The following is a 22,278-nucleotide window of genomic DNA, read 5'->3' as shown; positions in this document are numbered from 1 at the left end:
TCAAAAATGGTTATAGTGACCTTCCTCTTAAAAGCTCTGTGATGCGCACCAAGAATTATTAATTTTTTTCCTTTCAGTATCAATAATGGCATTCAAATTGCTCTTCTCTATAAATATAAAAACAATTTAAAATTGAATGGGATATTGTGTTAAGATTTGCAAATGTACAATTGTCTTATTTTACCCTAATTTTTTTCCAGCAGAAGTGCAGCATCCATTTCTAACCTCTCTGACCTCCCAAATATATATATATATGTACGTATGTGTATATAAATGTATACGTAGATATATATGTATTTTTGGTGGGTTTAATTTTTTTCATCTCTTGCTATTTTAGGGGCTTCATTTAACTTCTGGTTAAGTTTTGATTTCTTTAAAGCATGTAGACTTTTAAGAAAACTATTCTGTGAATATGATTTTCTGTGCTATATACTTTTATATATGTGAATATTTATGGAGCAATACTTTGGGGAAAATAACAATTCTGATTCAACCCTTTGCTTAAATACTTAATCCTTTTCAGCTACCAAAGTACTTAGAAGTTCTTGTCTTCCATTACAGTTTTTTAGTGTTAAAAAGCTTCACATTGGCCGGGCGCGGTGGCTCACGCCTGTAATCCTAGCACTCTGGGAGGCCGAGGTGGGCGGATCGTTTGAGCTCAGGAGTTCGAGACCAGCCTGAGCAAGAGCGAGACCCCATCTCTACTAAAAAATAGAAAGAAATTATATGGACAGCTAAAAAATATATATAGAAAAAATTAGCCGGGCATGGTGGCGCATGCCTGTAGTCCCAGCTACTCGGGAGGCTGAGACAGGAGGATCGCTTGAGCCCAGGAGTTTGAGTTTGCTGTGAGCTAGGCTGACGCCACGGCACTCACTCTAGCCTGGGCAACAGAGTGAGACTCTGTCTCAAAAAAAAAAAAAAAAAAAAGCTTCACATTTAAAGGTAAATATCCTATTGTAGAATAATAGAAAATTGCTGATTGCTAATTTTCTTGTGTAACTTTACACTGTCTCATTTGGCATAAAAATCTCTGGGCATCTATCAGTATACAGCCATCTAAGCCTTTTATGGGCCTTTGATTTATTGATGCTATATTTTCTCATTTGTACCCTTTCAAGTATATTCTTAAAGAAAGGATGTCATCATTTGGTCTCTATTTCTTTTCTTTTTTAAACAGGAATCAGAGAACACTGCATACAAAGTTGGAAATGAGTCCACTGTACAAGAATTGAAACAAGATGTGTCTAAAAAGGTTGGAAACATATAATGCCAATATTAGTTTATAGCAGACATCATAACTATGGTATATTTAAAACAGAAAAAATTTTATATTCCTTTAGTGTTCTGTACATGGTGGATGTTCAGTAAATGTTTCTTGAATCTGTCAAATTTGTGATTGAAGACACATCAGGCTTTTTAGAAGTCATTTTCATATTCTAACTAATTGGCAGTTTATCCCTGAAATGATATTTTGTAAAATATTTTTATTTTTTATGCTTGTATTTTTAATAGAATAAGCCATAGCTACTCTTGAGGTTATTAGCAGGAGTTCTATGTATTGAAAAGCTCAGTGCAACAAATTCTGATGTCTTTAGGAATCAGAGATTACAAGAAGTCCTTACTCTGATAGTGCCTTTGATACCTTTTAAAGAATTGGTGCTATTAGAGGAGACTGAGCACAAGAGAAATATTTTGAAAATAGGCATTTCACAGTGTCAGGATAAAACTCAGGGAGAAAGATAGGATGGTGTGTATTCATTCATTGATACAAATTTTTGGGGATTTTTTTTTTTTTTTTTTTTTTTTTTTTTTTTAGAAACTGGGTCTCACTCTGCCGCCCAGGCTAGAGTGCAGTGGCATCATCATAGCTCACTGCAACCTCAAACTCCTGGGCTCAAGCAATCCTCCTGCCTCACCTTAGCCTCCAGAGGTAACTGACACTACAGGGGTGTGCCACCATGCCTGGCTAACTTTTTTTTTTTTTTTTTTTTTTTTTTTTTTTGTAGCGATGGGAGTCTCTTGTGTAGCGATGGGAGTGCTCTTGCTCTGGCTGGTCTCTAATTCCTGGCCTCAAATGATCCTCCCACCTCAGCCTCCCAAAGTGCTAGGATTATAAGCATGAGCCACCACCTCACCCGGAGGAGGCCAACAAAATGAAACATTCTCTACCCCAGAGTTTCTCCAATAGTGGCACTCTTCACATTTTGGGCAGGATAATTCTTTGTTGTGAAGCGAAGGGGGGACTGTTGTATGCACTGTAGGATGTTTAGCAGCATCCCAGGCTTCTATTTACTAAATGCCAATAGCATCCCCCACCCCCTGACCCCACTTGTAATAGCCAAATGTGTCTCCAGATATCAGCAAATGTCTAGGGAGGGTTGTGGGGCAAAATTGCCCCTAGTGGAAAACCATTGTTCTACCCTGAAGGAATTTAGAAATTTAATATACTATATATTTTAATATTGATCATACTTTTTCCTTTAAAAGGAAAAATTTCCCTTTTTGGAGAAGTAGTGATATTGTGTATCGGTGTACATAATAGGATGGAACCATTTTTTTAAAAGAATAAGAAATTACCCACAATTCTATACTATAACAAACAGCTGTCTTAATTTTTATCATTCCTTTCTGGTTCTCACCCATTTGCATACATTTTTTGCCTAATTGTAGTATAGATAGAATTTTTTTTTTTTTTTGAGACAGAGTCTCGCTCTGTTGCCTGGGTTAGAGTGCCATGGCGTCAGCCTAGCTCACAGCAACCTCAAGCTCAAGCGAACCTCCTGCCTCAGCCTCCCGAGTAGCTGGGACTACAGGCATGCGCCACCATGTCCAGCTAACTTTTTCTATATATATTTTTAGTTGTCCAGCTAATTTCTTTCTATTTTTTTTTTTTTTAGTAGAGACGGGGTCTCGCTCTTGCTCAGGCTGGTCTCGAACTCCTGAGCTCAAACAATCCACCCGCCTCGGCCTCCCAGAGTGCTAGGATTACAGGCGTGAGCCACCGCACCCGGCCTAGATAGAATTTTATATTCTACCTTTTACCATTTTTAGGTCTTCCTCATATTTCTACATAATTTCAGCATTTAGTTTTCATTTGATGCATCACTTTCCATCAAGAAAATGTATTACAATGTATCTAGCCATTTTTATTGTTGAAGACTTTCACTGTTTCTATTTTTTTCCATTATAGCTTTTTTTCCCCATTTTAAGAATTTTTTTCTTATGTTAAATTACAAATGAGTAACTATCTATAGTTAATGGCACAAAAGGTGATTTTAAGGTGAGCTTAGAAGCTGAAAAACTAGGGAGAAAACACTGTGAGGCAGTAGAGTGAGGCTTAAAGACTCTAGGTATCACATTTTAAGTTCTAGCCTTTTCAGTTGAATTAAGTATCAAGCATTAATAATAAAGACTGTGGGGATATACCCTGGACCAGGACATAGTCCTTGCTCTCAAGTAGCTTACATTTTAATAGAGGAAATTGGATAAACACAAAACTTAATGTAATAAGCGTTCAAGTAAACTTACAAACTATTATCAGGACAAAAGGGAGACTTTACTTCTTGCTTAGGGGTAGGAATGAGGATGACTTCATGGATGGAGGAAGTAGCATCTGAGCTGGTTCTTGATGAATGGATAAGACTTGAGCAGGCAGAAATAGAGGAAAGGCATTACCAAAGACAAGGAGGTGTGGAATATGCAGAATGTTTTGAGGATGAGTCTAGAGACCAAAGTTAGGGCCAGACACAGGAATGCCTTATGCCATACTAAAGTGTACACTTTTTATTTTATAATCACTGGGAAAGCAATGAGCTTTCTGAAGCAAACAGTGCTTTTAGCATGATCATCTCTATGTTAGTCTTGGTTCTCACTGTTCTCTCCCTTTTCGCTACCTCCTAAAACCTAGAAAAAAATGACAGAGCTAGGCACCATAAATAGGTATCATGGTGGCATGTCTCCCATCCAAGTACTAACCAGGCCTGACCCTGCTCAGCTTCAGAGATCGGGCACATTCAGGGTGGTATGGCCATAGACAATGGTGGCATGTCAAGAGGCAGAAAACATGGGCCTTGCTCTCCAGAAACTAATTACCTGGTGTGAAAAAAAATAAATATGTAGAGCTAGCCCGTATACTGCCTTGTATTTATATTATAGTTTATAATATAATGAGCAATAAGAATGCTCTTTAGGAGGGAGAGATTGTTCTCAAGTAGGGGATTAGGGAAGACATGATTTTCAACCTCATTTTGACCACTTTATGGCATATACCTTTCCATTATACCTAGTGATTATTTCAAACCTTTATGCTCACCTCATGCTCACTATACCTACTTGAGTCCCCCTGACTTTCATCAGATAACCTTGTTTCCATCTGCATGTAGACATTAGAGGCTAAGAAGCCTGAATCCATTCCTTTCTATCATCTCTCACTTCCTTACTGATAAACACTTGTTTTCATCTCTTACCTATTTTCATGTCATCCAACACTGAAGATTTAGTACTTTTTTTTTCCTTTCCAAAGTAGCATGGTATAATACAAAGATCTCAAGATTTTTAAGAAAGACCTGGATTTCAATTTGGGCTCTGTAGCTTACTAGCTGTGGGACATTTGGCAATATTCTTAATGCCTTTACCTCAGATTCCTGCTTTTGTAGAAGGGAAATAATATAGCTTCCTCACAAGGCCTATGTGACACTAGGTATCACTTTTTAAGTTCTAGCCTTTTCAGTTGAATTAAGTATTAAGCACTAATAATAAAGACTGTGGGGATATACCCTGGATTTAAATGAGAATGTATACTGGGTCTAATACACAGTAGGCCTTCTTTTCTTTCTTCTCTAGAACATTGCGTTGTTCCTTTCCAGTGGCTCCTTCTCTTCAGCTTATAAAAATGCTGACTCACTTTCTTGTAGCCTCTTCCATTTATAGCCAAGTTTTTGGAAAACATAGACCATACTCACTCTATGTCTTTACTTCTTATTCATTCTTTTTTTTTTTTTTTTTTTTTTTTTTTTTTGTTGAGACAGAGTCTCACTTTGTTGCCCAGGCTAGAGTGAGTGCCGTGGCGTCAGCTTAGCTCACAGCAACCTCAGATACTCCTCGGCTTAAGCGATCCTACTGCCTCAGCCTCCCGAGTAGCTGGGACTACAGGCATGCGCCACTATGCCCGGCTAATTTTTTCTATATAGATTTTTAGTTGTCCATATAATGTCTTTCTATTTTTAGTAGAGACGGGGTCTCGCTCAGGCTGGTCTCGAACTCCTGACCTTGAGCAATCCACCCGCCTCGGCCTCCCAGAGTGCTAGGATTACAGGCGTGAGCCACCGCGCCCGGCCAACTTCTTATTCATTCTTAAACCTGTTGTAATCCGACTTTTGTTATCACTGAGGTCCTCAGTGCTCAATAACTACCTAATTGACAAATTATTAATAGATGGACTCTGGTTAATATTCCTCTGGTTAAGGTGAGGTAATTTCTAAGATTAACAATTTGAAGATTGAGATAAACTAATATATAGAATATGCTAGGAAATCAGGGATGAATATTATTGAACAGCAATAATATCCAGTTCAAGTTAGCACGGTATTGTGGTAAACCAGATCAGAATGGTTCTGCGACACATTCCGTTAACTTTCTAGAGCCAAGAAATTGAAAAAGCAGAAGTTATCCATGATGACAGAATAAGTGGGCTGGGAGATTTAATGTGTTAGTAATGACAAGACTGAGTGGGCAGAAAATATATTTTCTTCTAAATGTTGATAGAAGACACAGAAAGCCTCTCTATATTTTTTTCAGCTACAGATAAGAAATAAAGCGGGGGGCGGGGGGGGGAAGGCAACGTAGGCTGAATGTTTGAACTCTTTTCATAGTCTTGCCATCAGTATAAATAGTAGAGTATTAGGTATAGTCTGTTTAAAAATGTTAATCTTCTGGGTGCAGTGGCTCAAGTCTATAGTCCCAAAGACTTGAGAGGTTGAGGCAGGAATATAGCTTGAAGAGTTCAAGACCAGCCTGAGCAACATAGCGAGACCCATCTCTAAAAAAATTTTCAAATTTAGGTGTGGTGGCAAGCGCCTGTAGTCCCAGCTACTTAGGAAGCTGAGGTGGGAGGATCACTTGAGCCCAGGAGTTCTAGGCTGCATGAGCTTATGACTGTGCCACTGCACTCCAGCTAGATGACAGAGCAAGACCCCATCTCTAAAAAATAAAAATGTTAATCTCCCTTCCACTGGCTTTTTGTCATAGGCTTGAGTTCAGAGCTAAACAACTTGAATTCTTGTCCTGGGTAGATTTGGATTCTCATGATTTTGTTAAGTATGCTCAAACCAGCAGGTTGTTATTGTAAATAATTCAGCATAAATATGTAAATGAACCAAGATATTAAGAGTCTTAATGAAGGTTTAGGTTTGAACTTTATTTTATAGGGTGGATCGAACTTTTGTGACTATATGCACTAATAGGAATTCCCTATCATGATGGTTAAGAGTATAGATTCTGGAACCAAACTCCCTGGGTTTATACCAGCTTCATCACTTACTAGCTTTGTGACTTTGGGCAAATTACTTGATCCCTCTCTGCCTTATTTTCCTCGTTTGTAAAATGATGACAGTAGGAATGGAATCTTACAAAGTTGTAAATATTATAACATGTAAAGCGTTAAAAATGTTGTCTGGCTCATAGTAAGTACTATATAAATGATTAGCTATTATTATGTTCTTATAAATAGCTTCATTTTTAAAAACTGCTTTTTAACCTTTCATCAGATTATTGAAAGTATTATTGAAGAGAGTCAGAAAGTATTACAGCCTGAAGATGACTCTTTGGATTCCAAAGGAAAAGAACTCTCTGATCAGGCTACTGCCAGTCCTATTGTGGCTAGAACAGATCTTAGTAATATACCTGGACTGTTAGCCATAGATCAAGTACTGCAAGAAGAATCCAGAACGGGAGAGAGTCAGAGTGCATTTGAAGAAACTGAATCAAAAAAATATTTTCCTTCTGATGACACCTGTGAGAAGCTGGGAGATGAAACCACTAAGTTAACCAAAAGAAGTTCAACTGAGCAGCTTAATGTGCCTGAACCTGAAACAGAAGTATTGAACAAGGAAGCAATGGAAGTCAAACAAAGTGATGTTCTAGAACCTGTGTCCTCCAACTCCTTATCCACTAAAGATTTTGGTGCTGTGGAAGAAGTGGCTCCTGCCAAACCCCCAAGACACCTTACTCCAGAACCTGATATAGTGGCTAGTACAAAGAAGCCTGTTCCGGCGCGCCCACCCCCTCCAACTAATTTCCCACCTCCTAGACCCCCACCTCCATCTCGGCCTGCTCCACCACCAAGAAAAAAGAAAAGTGAATTGGAGTTTGAGGCTCTTAAAACACCTGATCTAGATGGCAAGTACTGAGAAATAACTTTTTTTGTGGGGAGAGGTTGGAGTTGAAACTGTTTAACTTTCTGCTTTTGTTTCAGTTTATGCTATGTAAAACCATACCGATGACCAAGTTATAAAAATTATTTCTGTAGTAATAGACAAAAGTGAAAATGTTTACAATGGTGACAAGTTACAGTACTAGAATTGAATGTTTCAGCAGACTTGAAACTTTCAAATCTTTTGCCCTCTGAGATGCAGTGTGGCATGGTGAAAAAGAACATGGGATTTGGGGACTTAAGGTCTGAATTCAAGTCCTACCTCTTTTTATGTATGAGCTGTATAGTCTTGGGAAAGTTAAATAACTTGTTTGAACCATGATTTCCCCATATAGAAAATAAGAGCAAGAGTAATCAGGCCACTTTCCTCACAGAATTGTTATAAGAATCAAACAAATAAAGATTAAAGTACTCTTTAAGCTATGTATAAGGTTCTGCGTAAATACCACTTATTATTGTTGTTACTATTATTATCGTTGTAGTTCCCAAAGAAAATATTACGTCTGATTCTCTCCTAACTACAAACATGGCTTCAGAGAGTACAGTTAAGGATTCTCAGCCTTCTCTCGATTTGGCAAGTGCTACCAGTGGAGATAAAATAGTTACTGCCCAGGTTGGTGAATTAGTGTTATATTTGATATAGGCTTTATCAACTTTCTACAACTAGCCGATTTGTTGATTGTTGAACCTTCTTTCTTCTTCAAGCTAAATATTTTCTTGTCCCCCAAACCTGGCCTCCTTTATTTCCCTTGTCCAGCTCTGCTACTAACTAACTGGGTGAGCCTCGCAGGCTGTTTAGCATCTGAGTCTTAGATGTCCCATTGATAAACTGGGGGGGGGGAGGGGGAACCTTCCTTGAAGGATGAAATGAGCTGGCAGGCATTCAAAAAATGAAAGGTGCTGCTGATAGGCTCTCAGACTGGGACATACAACACTATAGTCTTATAGCCTTAGAGCAAGGGTCAGCAGCAGCCTATTTTTGTAAGATCCCCAGGCTAAGAATGGTCTTTACATTTCTAAAGTGTTGTTTAAAAAAAAAAAAAGGAAGAATATGCAAGAGAGACTATATGTGAACAAAAAAACCTAAAATAATTACTATCTGGCTCTTTACATAAAAAAGTTTTCTGACCCCTGCCTTCAAGAGATGTCAACGTACAGCCTAGGTTAATAGCAATCTTAGTAGAGAACTGCTTTTAAGCCAAGTTCAAATAGAACATTTATTTGTTTTCAAGACTACTAAGACATTATTTCATGGGCAGTGATAATGTTGGCACCTAATGTTTTTCAGCATGCTGGGAATAATAAAGGACTAAAATGGAGGGTTCCTTTTAAATTTTCAGTAGGCTCCATTATCTAAATTATGGATTCTTTAGAACTGTGTGTGGTAATGAATAATTGAAAATTTATAGAAATTGACTCAGTCTAATTTCTGTTTATAAAATTATAATTTCAGGAAAACGGAAAAGCACCTGATGGGCAGACTATTGCAGGTGAAGTGATGGGCCCTCAGAGACCTCGATCCAACTCTGGGAGAGAGCTAACTGATGAGGTAGATTTAGATTTTTTGTTGTTATTCTTGAAAACATAAAGTATAAAACATAATGGGGGGCCGGGCGTGGTGGCTCATGCCTGTAATCCTAGCACTCTGGGAGACTGAGGTGAGAGGATCACTTGAGCTCAAGATTTCGAGACCAGCCTGAGCAAGAGCAAGACCCCATCTCTACTAAAAGTAGAAAGAAATTAGCCGGATAACTAAAAATAGAAAAAATTAGCTGGGCGTGGTGGCTCATGCCTGTAGTCCCAGCTACTCAGGATGCTGAGGCAGGAGGATCGCTTCAGGAGTTTGAGGTTGCTGTGAGCTAGGCTGATGCCATGGCACTCTAGGCCGGGCAACAGAGCGAGACTCTGTCTCAAAAAAAAAAAAAAAAAAACAAGACGTAATGGGAAGATGAAAAAGTTCTGGAGATGGATGGTGGTGATGATTGTACAGCGATGTGAATGTACTTAATAACCCCAAAATATACACTTAAAAATAGTTAAAATGGTAGATTTTAGTTATGTATAGTTTACCACAATTTTTAAAAATATTTTTAAATTTTAAGTTTATTGCTGTTAGGCAAGGAAAAAGGTCATGTAGACGAAAAAATGCAAATTGAAGATTTAGCTTAGTTTTTGGTTTTTGGGTATGTTGGATCTTGCATCTCTGACTTAAAAACTTGCCTGCTTGCACCATTACATAGTAGAACAAATATATTCAAAGCAAGGTCCATATTTTATAGAAAGTGGCTTTAAAGGAACTTGATATTATATATATATGATATTATACAAACATGAAATCGTTTTTATTATTTTAATGGTTTTTTATCATTAAAATTTAGTATGCATCTATTGGCCAATTTATTCAGAATTAAGTTTTGCAGCAAAATCCTAGTTTTTGTTTCTTTAAAATAACACATTTTTGAAAAATATTGTACTTTGGAAAACAGTTTAGAAGTTCCTCAAAATGTTATTAATAAATATGGTGTTACCATGACCTAGCAACACCCATCCTGTGTATATACCGAAGAGAAATGAAAACATATGTCCACACAAAAAATTTATACAAATATTCATAGCAGCATTATTCATAACAGCCAAAACTAGAAACAACCCAAATGTTCATCACCGGATGAATGGATAAAGTGTGGTATGTGGATACAATGGTATATTTTTCAGCAATTAAAAGGAATGAAGTCTTTTTTTGTTTGTTTTTTTTTGTTTTTTTTTTTGAGACAGAGTCTCACTTTGTTGCCCAGGCTGGAGTGAGGGCCGTGGCGTCAGCCTAGCTCATAGCAACCTCAGACTCCTGGGCTTAAGCGATCCTCCTGTCTCAGCCTCCCGAGTAGCTGGGACTACAAGCATGCACCACCATGCCCGGTTAATTTTTTTCTATATATACTTTTAGTTGGCTAGATAATTTCTTTCTATTTTTAGTAGAGACACGGGGGTCTCCCTCTTGCTCAGGCTGGTCTCAAACTCCTGAGCTCAAGCGATCCTCCCACCTTGGCCTCCCAGAGTGTTAGGATTACAGGTGTGAGCCACCACACCGGGCCAGGAATGAAGTCTTGATACCTGCTATTAATACGACATGGATGAAATTTGAAAACATCATGCTAAGTGAGAGAAGCCAGACACAAAAGGCCATATATATGATTTAATTTATATGAAATAATCTGAAATAGACAAATCCGTAGAGATAGAAAGTAGATTAGTAATTGCCAGGGGCGGGGAGGAAAGGGAAATGAGATATGACTGCTATGGGTAGGGGTTTTCTTTTTGGGGTGGTCAAAATGTTCTAATTTAGCAGTAATGGTTGCACAACTCTGTGGATATATTTAAAAACATTGAATTATATGCTTTAATGAGTGCATTTTGTGGTATGTGAGTTATATCTCCATAAAAATCTTAAAAATTATTGTGCACAGTATTGAATGTATCTAAAAAGCCTTTAGCTTAAATTTTGGGCGATTTTGTAGACTCAAATGGTCATCTTGGTGTGATTTTTTTTTTTTAACCTCAGGAAATTTTAGCCAGTGTAATGATTAAGAACCTAGATACTGGAGAAGAAATACCTTTGAGTCTTGCAGAAGAGAAACTACCAACAGGTATTAATCCTCTCACTCTACACATCATGAGAAGGACGAAGGAATATGTAAGGTATGGCCTAATGCTATTATTTATTATTTGTAGTATTTCAGAGTGGTGAAGTTTCCTCTTTATGAACTATGATAGTCCCTAATTTGGTTTCATTTAGTCTTTTTTTTTTAAATCTGGAATTAAAATAGAGGTAATTCTTTAACTTTATTTTCTCTTGTGACCATACAATTACCTGGGGAAAATAGCATAAATCTTAAATCCCATAATATTTAGTTTCTCTCTTTTTAAATGTTTATATTATACTTGAGACAGTATAAAAATATAATGAGGCTAAAAAGCCATATGGAATGAACACTTTGTCTTCTAAAACCTCACTTTAAGGATCGTGAATTTTATAAATATTTATAATGTTTTTGTAGGATGAGAAAATGACTTTAGAGTGAGGTGATTGACTTTACCATGGGATACATGAAGATTTAAGAAATAATTTCTGTAAAAGCAAAAGCTTTTTTATTAAATATAATATATGATGTACCTGATGAATGGGGAGGAAGATGCCTACAAGTTATTTTATCATTTTTGTGCAGCACATTTTGTTCAGCAAAAATGCTTGCTTGTAGTAGATTTTTCCTAAGTTCCTAAATTGCATTCACTTATATTTTTTACATTGTACCTTACTTAAAGATTCTATTCTTCAATCTCTGAAGCCTTTAAATTCTCAGAGCCATCATTTATATTAAAATTATATAAAGCTTATTACCATAGTTTTTTCCTATTTTGATTCACTAATTACATAGTAAGTATAAATACAGATTTTTGAGAAGTGTAGGAGAAATGGTTTCTTTTAAAACGGCTTCTTTTCTTACAGTAACGATGCAGCACAGTCAGATGATGAAGAGAAGTTACAATCTCAACCAACAGATACTGATGGTGGAAGGTTAAAACAGAAAACGTGAGTTACAGTATATCCCTTTTCTTCATTGCAAGCTTTTATTAAAAAATATGAGAACTGCCATGCTATTTTAAGTCTCCGCTCTATCCAGTTTATGTGTCTACCTACCACCACTACTCCCTGCCTCCAGCTGATGGATTATGAGTTCCTTGAGGTTGTATTGGTTATTTTTAAAGCATCTGACATACATAATAGTAAATGACCAATAAGCTTTGTATCATACCTGTATCGTTTTTCTGCTGATAAGGTACCAGAAGTGTTAGTAATAAGAACATGATCATCTTTGAAGTTGTCTTTTCTCTTTCTCTTCATCTCTACAAACTGTATTTGTCTTTCTAAATTCAACTACATATGTGAAATTCTTCCTGACTACTCCAGTTCATAGCAAATTTCTTTCTTTTCTCAATTTCAGTGATAACCTATAGTTTATAACTTACTTTTTCCCTTTCACATATATTATCTTAAAAACTGTTTTTTTGATTTTAAAGGCAAGACAAGTACATGTTAAATAGCTAAACCATATGTTGCAAAAGGATTGTGATCATGCCATCCTTCTGTTTCCCCTACAATCGTCTAGCTCAGTGGTAGGCATATAGATTTTGCTTGATTATACACAACTCACTAAATTGGCAATCATTGAGTGTAAGGTCCAAAGTGAATTCTCCACTTGAGTCTTATCTTTCCCTAGTGTGTATCAAAGAAAGCATTGAGAATTTTTAAAAGAGATGTACCCAAAATGCTGCAGGTATATGATAACACCTCAGATATCTGCAACTTGGCTGTCTAGCAATGGCAACTATCAGGGACCTGAGAATTAGGAATTATTCCGAGACAGATGAGCATACAAGAGAGAAGTCACATAGTTTACTCACTAAAACTCATCATTTTTTCTAAGAGAAAAACTCCTCAGTTTTTTTTGTTTGTTTTGTTTTTTTTTTTTTTGGGCGGGATGGGAGGGGGAATACAGAGTCTCACGCTGTTGCCCGGGCTAGAGTGCCGTGGCATCAACCTCACTCTCAGCAACCTCAAACTCCTGGGCTTAAGCAATCCTACTGCCTCAGCCTCCTGAATAGCTGGGACTACAGGCATGAGCCACCATGCCCGGCTAATTTTTTCTATATATTTTTAGTTGTCCAGATCATTTCTTTCTGTTTTTTTTGTAAAGGCAGGGTCTCCCTCTTGCTCAGGCCAGTCTCGAACTCCTGACCTCGAGCAATCCTCCCGCCTCGGCCTCCCAGAGTGCTAGGATTACAGGCGTGAGCCACCACGCCCGGCCGGCTCCTCAGTTTTATTTAAAGCCATCACACTTCATTTCTTACATCATTTTTTAAAAATCTGGTCATCTAATGTTTGAGCTCATAGCAAAATAGAAGTAGCAAACTGACAACATGTAAGTGGACATGTAGGAACGGCAGGTAATATCCTGATTGTAAGACGATAATCAGAAAAATTATAAAAGGACTCATAACATAGCACAGCTATTTCATACAACAGTGCTTTCCAGCCTTTTTGTATGCCATGACACACATAGAACATGATAATATTTGCACTGAATGCTGGGGTCAACTGATGAGGCAGCTGAGAGCCAGAGGAGCTTGGCCCAGGGTTCTGGTTTCCCTGGGTCCTGCCCCATTACCTTGAAGGCTGATGGGGAAACCAATAGTATGGCCCAGCTGCAATCCATTTGAAAAGACCCTGAGTGTGTTAAAGAATAGTAAAGATGATAACAATAACCCTATTCATCAAAGAAAGAATCTTATGGAACATTAAGTGCCATTTAAGAAGGCATTAAAGTATATATTTTAGAAATATTCTTATCCAGGATGATTAAAAAGTCTGCTTTCTTGGTGTTTAAAGTGGTAGTAAACCTATAGTTATCCAGAAAATATAACTTCAGAGTTATGGGTAGCAAAGACCTTATAATGGTTTTAAAAATAGTTTATTTATCATCTGTGTTTCCTGGTTATCAAAAATAATACAGAAATATTTAAAATAGAAATCAAAGTTTCTCAGTCTTACCCCTAGAAATAATCACTGTTAACAGCTTAATGTATTTTCCATAGAATTTTTTTCTGACAAAAGTGGGGTTATACTATGCCTATAGTTTATCAGCTTTTTTTTTTTTTTTTGAAAATCCGATATGTAATAGACATCTATTTATATCAGCACCAATAGTAAATATATTGCAGTCTTTCTGTGTGCCAGACATGGGAGTTAGGTGCTGGGGATACAACAGTTAAGAAGAGAGTCATAGTCTCTGCCTTTATAGAGCTTCCAGTTAAATGGGAGAAACAGACACTAAACATGTAATTACATGGATAAATCTAGGTACATTTGTAGTGACTGACATAAAAGAGAAGTTCCAGGTGCTGTGAGAGTATACAGTAGTGTCCCCCCTTATCCACAGGAGATAAGTTCCAAGACCCCCAGTGGATGCCTGAAACTGCAGATAGTACTGAACCCTATATATACTATTTTTTCCATCTGACGACAGAGAAGACTCAGTGACTAAAGGGCGGATAACATATACAGCGTTGGATACACGGGACAGAGGCATGATTCATGTCCCAGCTGGAACAGAGCAGGATGTCATGAAATTTCACCAAGACTACTCAGAATGTTGCACAATTTAAAACTTTTGAATTGTTTATTTCTGGGGTTTTCCATTTAATATTTTCGGACCGCAGTTGGCCAGGCTAACTAAAACCACAGAAAGCGAAACCGCAGATGAGGGAGGACTACTGTATACAGGAAAACCTGATCTAAAGTTAAGGAAGGCCTTTTTGAGAGAGAGCTGTTTAATCTGAGTCCCAAAAAGTGAGTAGGAATTAGCCAAGGAAAGAGTGTTCTAGGCAGAAATAACCACACATGCAAAGCCCCTGATGTGACTGGAGGCTTGGCATATTTAAAAAACTAAAGTTTACCTCATTTATTTTATTGTATTCCATTCCTCTCCTGATGAAAATTTAGTTTATTTGTACTTTTTAATCTATTCTAAACAGTGCTGCAGTGAACATCTATGTATATATAACTTAGAAACTTTTAAAAATACTGTCCCTCGTGAGCTCCCATGAATTGGTAAAAATTTACTCCCGATTTGTACATATTTGGTGGGGTGGTTTTTTTTTTGTTTGTTTTGTTTTTTTTATTGGGAGAGAGAGTCTTGCTCTGTTGCCCTGGGTAGAGTACAGTGGCATCATCATAGCTCACTGCAACCTCAAACTCCTGGGCTCGGGCGATCCTCTTGCCTCAGCCTCCAGAGTAAGTGGGACTACAGGTGCATGCCAAAACACCTGGCTAATTTTTCTATTTTTAGTAGAGACGGGATCATGCTCTTGCTCAGGCTGGTGTCGAACTCCTGAGCTCAAGCAATCCTCCTGCCTTGGCCTCCCAGAATGCTGGGATTATAGGCATGAGCCACCGCACTTGGCCTTTCTTTGGTTTTAAATATCATATGCTGTGCTTTGCTTTTTACAATCTTAATATATGAAATCTGAGACTTAGATAATTGAGGGAGCAATTAATAAGTAAGTCCTATTTATGGAAGCTTCAGCTATGTACGTGTGTTACATTGTGTTTGGGAGTACCTACTGGAAAAGCGCAGCCTAATTTTATTACATGCAAATACCAAAACTGAAAGATAAGGGACAAGGGACCATTTTAGGTTGCAAAAGGATTCTATTTTGTAAGTAAATACCTCTTTACCTTTTCTTTTTATTGGTAAAATGTGTGTTTTGGGGGGGGATGTTTTCCTTTTTAAGACATGGGATCTCAGTCTGTTGTCCAGGCTAGAGAGCAGTGGCATAATCATAGCTCACTGCAGCCTCAAACTCCTAGGCTCAAAGAAGTCTTCCCACCTCAGCCTCCCAAGCAGCTGGGACTGACTACAGGCATACACCACCATGCCCAGCTAATTTTTTTCATTTTTTTTTTAAGAAACAGCATCTTGCTATGTTGTCCAGGCTGATCTTAAACTCCTGGCCTCAAGTGATCTTCCCACCTCAGCTTCCTGAGTCACTGGGATTACAGGCATGAGCCACCACACCCAGCTATAAAATGTGTTTTTAAGGACAACTCTCTAAAGCAGTCTTCTCAAAGTAATTCTCACTGAAGATTCATGGCCTCACCCTAGACTCTCTAAATCAAATTATCTGAGGATGGGGCCTAGGTATCTGCACTTTACATACTCCCCATCCTACTTCTGCCAGTCAATTATTATTCACCATTGAAAACCAATGCTCTAGGTTATATGATACTGTAAATTGGGGAAAATTGTCTGTATTTCCTTTGCAGCCATATTGAGTTGAATATGTTTATTCCACAGAGCAAGGGATTTGGGAACTCAAACACCTACTATTTATGTAAAAAAATTATTTTCTACATAATGTACTTTATCAGCCACAGCTAATAAGCTTATCTGTGAATTGTTGAACTTTTATAATTAGTTAGTAATTTTTTTCTTATTGTTTAAGGACTCAACTAAAGAAGTTCCTTGGAAAATCAGTAAAGAGAGCAAAGCATCTTGCTGAGGAATATGGTGAACGTGCTATAAATAAAGTTAAAAGTGTTAGAGACGAAGGTGAGTAAAATAGAACAATTCAACTGAATATTCAGTTAATCTGTCATCTTCTAAATTTAGCCTGTAGTTTATAAGAAGCACTCTATTTTATTGAAAGTAATAAACCTTTATAGCTAACATCTTAATATTTTAATAAATCATAAGTTACTCTATCACTTAATTTTATGAGTATGAAGAAAAATGAATTTATATACCTTATACATGAATTTGTACATATTTTGTGATTGTGACAACCCAAAATGTTTGAGTATTCAATAATCAGTTGTAAATTAGTTTTGTAAGGCTATTTAGTTTTTACAAATACAGTCAGTCCTCTGTATCTGTGGGTTCTACATCAGTGGATTCTACTAATCATAGATCAAAAAATATTTGAAGAAAACCCATAAAAATAACAATACAACAATAAAAATAATACAAAAAAACCAATACAGGCTCATACCTATAATCCTAGCACTTTGGGAGGCCAAGGTGGGAGGATTTCTTAAGGCCAGGAGTTCAAGACCAGCCTGAGCAATATAGCAAGACCCCATCTCTACAAAAAATAGAAAAATTAGCTGGTCATGGTGGCCTGTGCCTGTAGTCTCAGCTACTCTGAAGGCTAAAGCAAGAGGATAGCTTGAGCCCATGAGTTCAAAGTGTCAGTGAGCAATGATGACACCACCACACACTAGCCCAGGTAACAGGGAGACCCTTTCTCAAAAAAAAAAAAAAAAACCAAAAAAATGATATAGTATAACAACTATTTACGTAACATTTACATTAGGTATTATAAATAATCTAGAGATGGTTTAAAGTATACAGGAGGATATGTGTAGGTTATATGCAAATACTATACCATTTTTATATTAAGGGACTTAAGCATCTACAGATTTTGGTATCTATGGCAGGTCCTGGAACCAGTCCCCCACAGATACTGAGGGATGACTGTATTTTCAAAGTTAGGTAAATTTTCTAAATTTGCACAGATCTAAACCTCCTATGCCTTTGGCATTATTGTACTCATTTGTTTTATTTAATAAACAGGTAGTACTTATTCTGTGCCAGACATTGTTCTAAGCACTTTTACCTGTATTAACTCATTTAATCCCATAAAAACCCTATGAGGTAAGTACTATTATCTCCATTTTATAGATGAGAAAACTGAGAGGCATAGAAAGGTTGAATAACTTGCCTGTGGTCACACAGATAATAAATGACAGAGCTGGATTTGAACCTTAGGCAGTATGGCACTAGACTCCATGCTTTTAACCAATATGTTATGTAATAGTGGACAAATTTTGCTTTTTCCTATGATGAATTTTCTTGGTAAGTAGTAAGTATGAAAATATGATAGGAACTATATCGATATTAGCTAGTAATGATTTCTGTTGCTTTTCTGTTCAGTGTTTCATACTGATCAAGATGATCCTTCATCAAGTGATGATGAAGGAATGCCATATACAAGACCAGTTAAATTCAAAGCAGCACATGGTTTCAAAGGACCTTATGATTTTGATCAGATCAAAGTGGTACAAGATCTTAGTGGTGAACATATGGTAAGCAACCATTTCATTTTTCAGGATTGATAATGTTCTCATGGAAATGGAAATATTTTATATTTTCCTAGAAATAGAAATATTTCAAAAAAAAATACTTTGGCCTCTATAAAACTGATCTCTTCCTGTGTATGTAATTTTGCTAGCCTGACTCAAGAAGAATGAATTTATATTAATATGATTTAATGAATAGGTAATGCAGTCTATCTCTGAATTGTTCAAAAAGTGAGTTATTGAGTAAGTAAACTCTAGGCCTGTATCATTAATAAAGCTATGCAAAGGCATCAAACTTTAAAGCAGTGAAATTAGAGGGCAGTCTTTACCTTTGAAAAATGTTTAAAATGCTCCCCACTACATTTTAAATAATTTATAAAATATTTCAAAAGCTTAATACATTTTGTGAAGTGAGATACTCAACTAAAACATGGAGATTTTTAGAGGTTCAGGTTCTCTGTCACAGTTCAAATGTACCAATGTAGATGAAAGTACACAAATTGTATTACAATTACCTCCTGAAAATGCTAGGAACACAGGGAAGGCAGTGATAAAACTCAGAGCTGGGTAAATGATGCTGTTCCCTTGATCAGAGAATGTATTTAGATTATAAATCTAAAAGTTGGCTTAACTAGAAGGAAGCAACCATAAACATCAGATAGGAGCCAGATCAGAACTTAAATTTTGGTGCTTGTAATCTACACATAAAATGTTTGAGTTGGTTATAGTACCTTACTTAAGGAAACTGATGAATTTCCTTGTACTATATTGACTTTCTTTTTTTGTTTTCTGTTTTAAGTATTAGTAAAATTTCATTGTAGTGGACTCCAAATGACAGATTTTTTACTATGCTTGAATTTTGCAGAAATGAATAGTTATTTTAGTAAATGAGCTGTTTCATAATCTTTTTGATACATCTAGATGTGTATTACAATCGTATTTGTTGTAATGGGATTTGGCCTTTCCTATTTAAGGATTCATGTCTCCACCCACCGCCACACACCACACACCACACACCACACATCCACTTTCACACTGTTTTCAGTATCTAGAGTTTCTGGCCATATACTGTGAAACTTTGTTTCTGGGGAGAAAAGCAAGATGAGACCACACCATTCCAATACTTCTTCTAAGCGCCCAATGCTATGAGGGTCATTGCTAAGGCAGACTTTATTCTTCCTCAGTCCTGGTCAGGAGTTGTTCATGCTGTACTGAGGGCTCTGCCACCACCACCACCACCCCTCCACTCTTCACTTTATGGTCAGCTAGGGGACTGAGATCCAAAAGTAGGATTTGTACTTGTCCAATTAAGATTTCTGGCCACTTCAGAGCTCCTATTTCCATTAATATGTGGACAAGGTTTGGGGTCTTAAAGTTGTTAGTTTAGATCCTGGAACACTGCAACTATCTTATCCTGCTTTCTTCTGAAAGACCTCCTTTGTGGTATTATAGCACCATTGGACTTTTGGCCTTAAGCGGTGTTCATAATGTGAGCATTATCTTAGTGTGTATAATTTGACATAATTTTAAACTTTGGTTTAAAAGTAATGTTTATAAACTTTTAAAGTATAACTTTGAGCCTCCTTTTGTTTTCATAGGGAGCTGTTTGGACCATGAAATTTTCCCACTGTGGCCGATTACTTGCTTCAGCTGGACAAGACAACGTAGTGAGAATATGGGCTTTAAAAAATGCTTTTGACTATTTCAACAATATGCGAATGAAATACAATACTGAAGGTATTTTTGATTTATTTAAAAATCTAGAGAAATCTGGAATTTTTACATATTAGGTATACTAATGCCCTTATCTGGCAGTCATTTGCTACTTTCCATAATGGCCAAAAACCTAGGAGTAAGGAATCAACTGCAAAAAGCCTCTAAACCCAATGAAAAGAGCTACCACAAAACTTGTGATTTATCCCCTTTCAGGTGTAGTGCATAATTAATTTCATCAGCTATTGAGAACAGAGTTATTTGGTTTCCCCCGGCAACCTTCAGTTCTATCCTAGTTTAAAATGAAATAACTAAACTAGAAAAAAGGCCGGGCGTGGTGGCTCACGCCTGTAATCCTAGCACTCTGGGAGGCCGAGGTGGGCGGATCGTTTGAGCTCAGGAGTTCGAGACCAGCCTGAGCAAGAGCGAGACCCCACCTCTACTAAAAATAGAAAGAAATTATATGGACAGCTAAAAAATATATATAGAAAAAAATTAGCCGGGCATAGTGGCGCATGCCTGTAGTCCCAGCTACTCGGGAGGCTGAGATAGGAGGATCGCTTGAGCTCAGGAGTTTGAGGTTGCTGTGAGCTAGGCAGACGCCACGGCACTCACTCTACCCTGGGCAACAGAGTGAGACTCTGTCTCAAAAAAAAAAAATAAAAAAATAAAAAAATAATAAAAAATAATAAAAAAATAAAAAAAAATAAATAAACTAGAAAAAGAACGAAAATCATGTATATATTCAATAAGTAAAGAATGATTAAGGAAACAGCCATGGAAAGTGAGTGTGAATTGTCAGTATATCAAGGGATATATGAAAAAATGTTAAATGGAAAAGAGAAACACCAGAACATTATATATGTACACATTGATTACAAATATGTACAAATATTTATGTATCATGGTAAGTTATCAGCAAAGTATATAGAATCGATGTAGATAGGGGTGTAAGTTTATGGCATACTTTTCTTGTAATTAATTAACTGTGTAATAAGTTTTCTCCACAGCGCACCCCCACCCCCAATCAGCTAAGGCTGCAACCAAGAAGTTAGGAGATGGGAGAAAGAAATAGAAAGTGGCCATAGAGTATAGTCAAAGCACCAGGAATATAGAAGTCTAGGGAGATTCACTAAACTGGCAAATGTGACACTATATACTTTAGTAAACCTTGCGAATATTGCTTGTATTATGTTGCAGTACTTAATTGAAGATGATAATGAGTTGAAACTAGTTAAACTATGTTTATTATACAGTGAGCGTTTCTAGTCCTAGCTGTTTGTCATTTCTTTTATTGCCCTCCCTGGAGCAGAAAGACTATTTTCAGTGGCCCTTGAAACAACCCCAGCACTGCCCCTTTCTGCCCCTTTATTGTTCCTTTTGCTACTTGTTATATTAAAAAGAATGTATTCACTTTGAATACTGAGGATTTAACAGTATTTTCTTTACTGTGTTAGGAAAATAGTTAAGCCATTTTATAAAGATTTTATATAAAAATGATCAAAACAAATATTTTGGTGTTTATAGAGTTATGTTTCACTTGTTAATATTTTCTAGCATATTATATTCTCTGACAGGCATTGCTATGTCATTATTTCTGAATGTTGTATTTTGGGGGTTGTGTGTGTACTTACATGCCTTTTTACAATTATTATGTTGTTTTTAGGACGTGTGTCCCCATCACCTTCTCAGGAAAGTCTAAGTTCATCAAAATCTGATACAGATACAGGGGTATGTTTATTGTTTTATGGTTACTATTTGTGAAATGCTGTTATTTAATTTGTTCCATACAATACCTTTTTGTTTATCAGAAATTACAGTTGCACTAAAGCACTTAATTAAAATTAGAATGTATCATTAGAAATAAGACTTTTCTCTATTAGAATTGGTAAATGAAAAATTTTGATGTTTAAAAGTTACCAGACAGTGAATAATATTACTCAAGGTACTGTTACAGCAAGTGTTACAGCGAGTGGTCCCGAGGACAAACCGAGCTGCACACGGAGAGTCAGAGAATCAAGGTTTATTTGCCGGCGGGCTCAGAGGGGTCTCGCCACCAAATTCTGAGCCCCGTCTACCCAATTTTTCCCACTTTTATTAAGCTGGGGTGATCTAAGGGGAGGGGTCTCAGGTGACTAATGCCTGCCAGGTAATAGATTAGGTTAGTTGCTGCACCAGGTAATAGGTTTAGTGTTATGCTGATGCACCAGGTAATAGATTTAGTGTTATGCTGATGTGCCAGGTAATAGATGAGTTGATGGGCCAGGTGTTAGGTTAATATTATGCTGATGCGGATCTTCCGTGAGGGGTGGTGGTCTCAGGTGGCCGCTGTGCTAAGTAATAGATGGGGGTTTTCCTTATCAGTACCAAACCACTCACTAATGTAAACTTAAATGACACAAAATCTCCTCCTCTCAAATCCATGTTAAATATTTTT

At 37.0% G+C, this 22,278-nt stretch overlaps 1 protein-coding gene across 3 annotated transcripts in view; it reads left to right on the top strand.

Annotated features, from left to right (window-relative positions):
- The window catches only part of WDR44 (WD repeat domain 44), an 84,778-nt gene that overhangs the window by 36,115 nt on the left and 26,385 nt on the right, over window positions 1-22,278 (top strand). For 2 of the 3 annotated variants that reach the window (XM_069462943.1, XM_069462942.1), the window contains exons 3-12: window positions 1,181-1,255; window positions 6,768-7,398; window positions 7,915-8,045; window positions 8,886-8,981; window positions 10,992-11,128; window positions 11,937-12,020; window positions 16,493-16,599; window positions 17,983-18,134; window positions 19,727-19,865; window positions 21,508-21,572. In XM_069462943.1, coding sequence (XP_069319044.1) covers window positions 1,181-1,255; window positions 6,768-7,398; window positions 7,915-8,045; window positions 8,886-8,981; window positions 10,992-11,128; window positions 11,937-12,020; window positions 16,493-16,599; window positions 17,983-18,134; window positions 19,727-19,865; window positions 21,508-21,572 — 1,617 coding nt within the window. The remainder of the gene's footprint in view (window positions 1-1,180; window positions 1,256-6,767; window positions 7,399-7,914; window positions 8,046-8,885; window positions 8,982-10,991; window positions 11,129-11,936; window positions 12,021-16,492; window positions 16,600-17,982; window positions 18,135-19,726; window positions 19,866-21,507; window positions 21,573-22,278) is intronic. The other variant, XM_069462944.1, reaches the window with a different exon arrangement.

This window comes from Eulemur rufifrons, chromosome 30 (genome assembly GCF_041146395.1).
Source record: "Eulemur rufifrons isolate Redbay chromosome 30, OSU_ERuf_1, whole genome shotgun sequence".
Classification (NCBI taxonomy): domain Eukaryota; kingdom Metazoa; phylum Chordata; class Mammalia; order Primates; family Lemuridae; genus Eulemur; species Eulemur rufifrons.
This window is presented reverse-complemented; position numbering and strand designations above follow the sequence as displayed.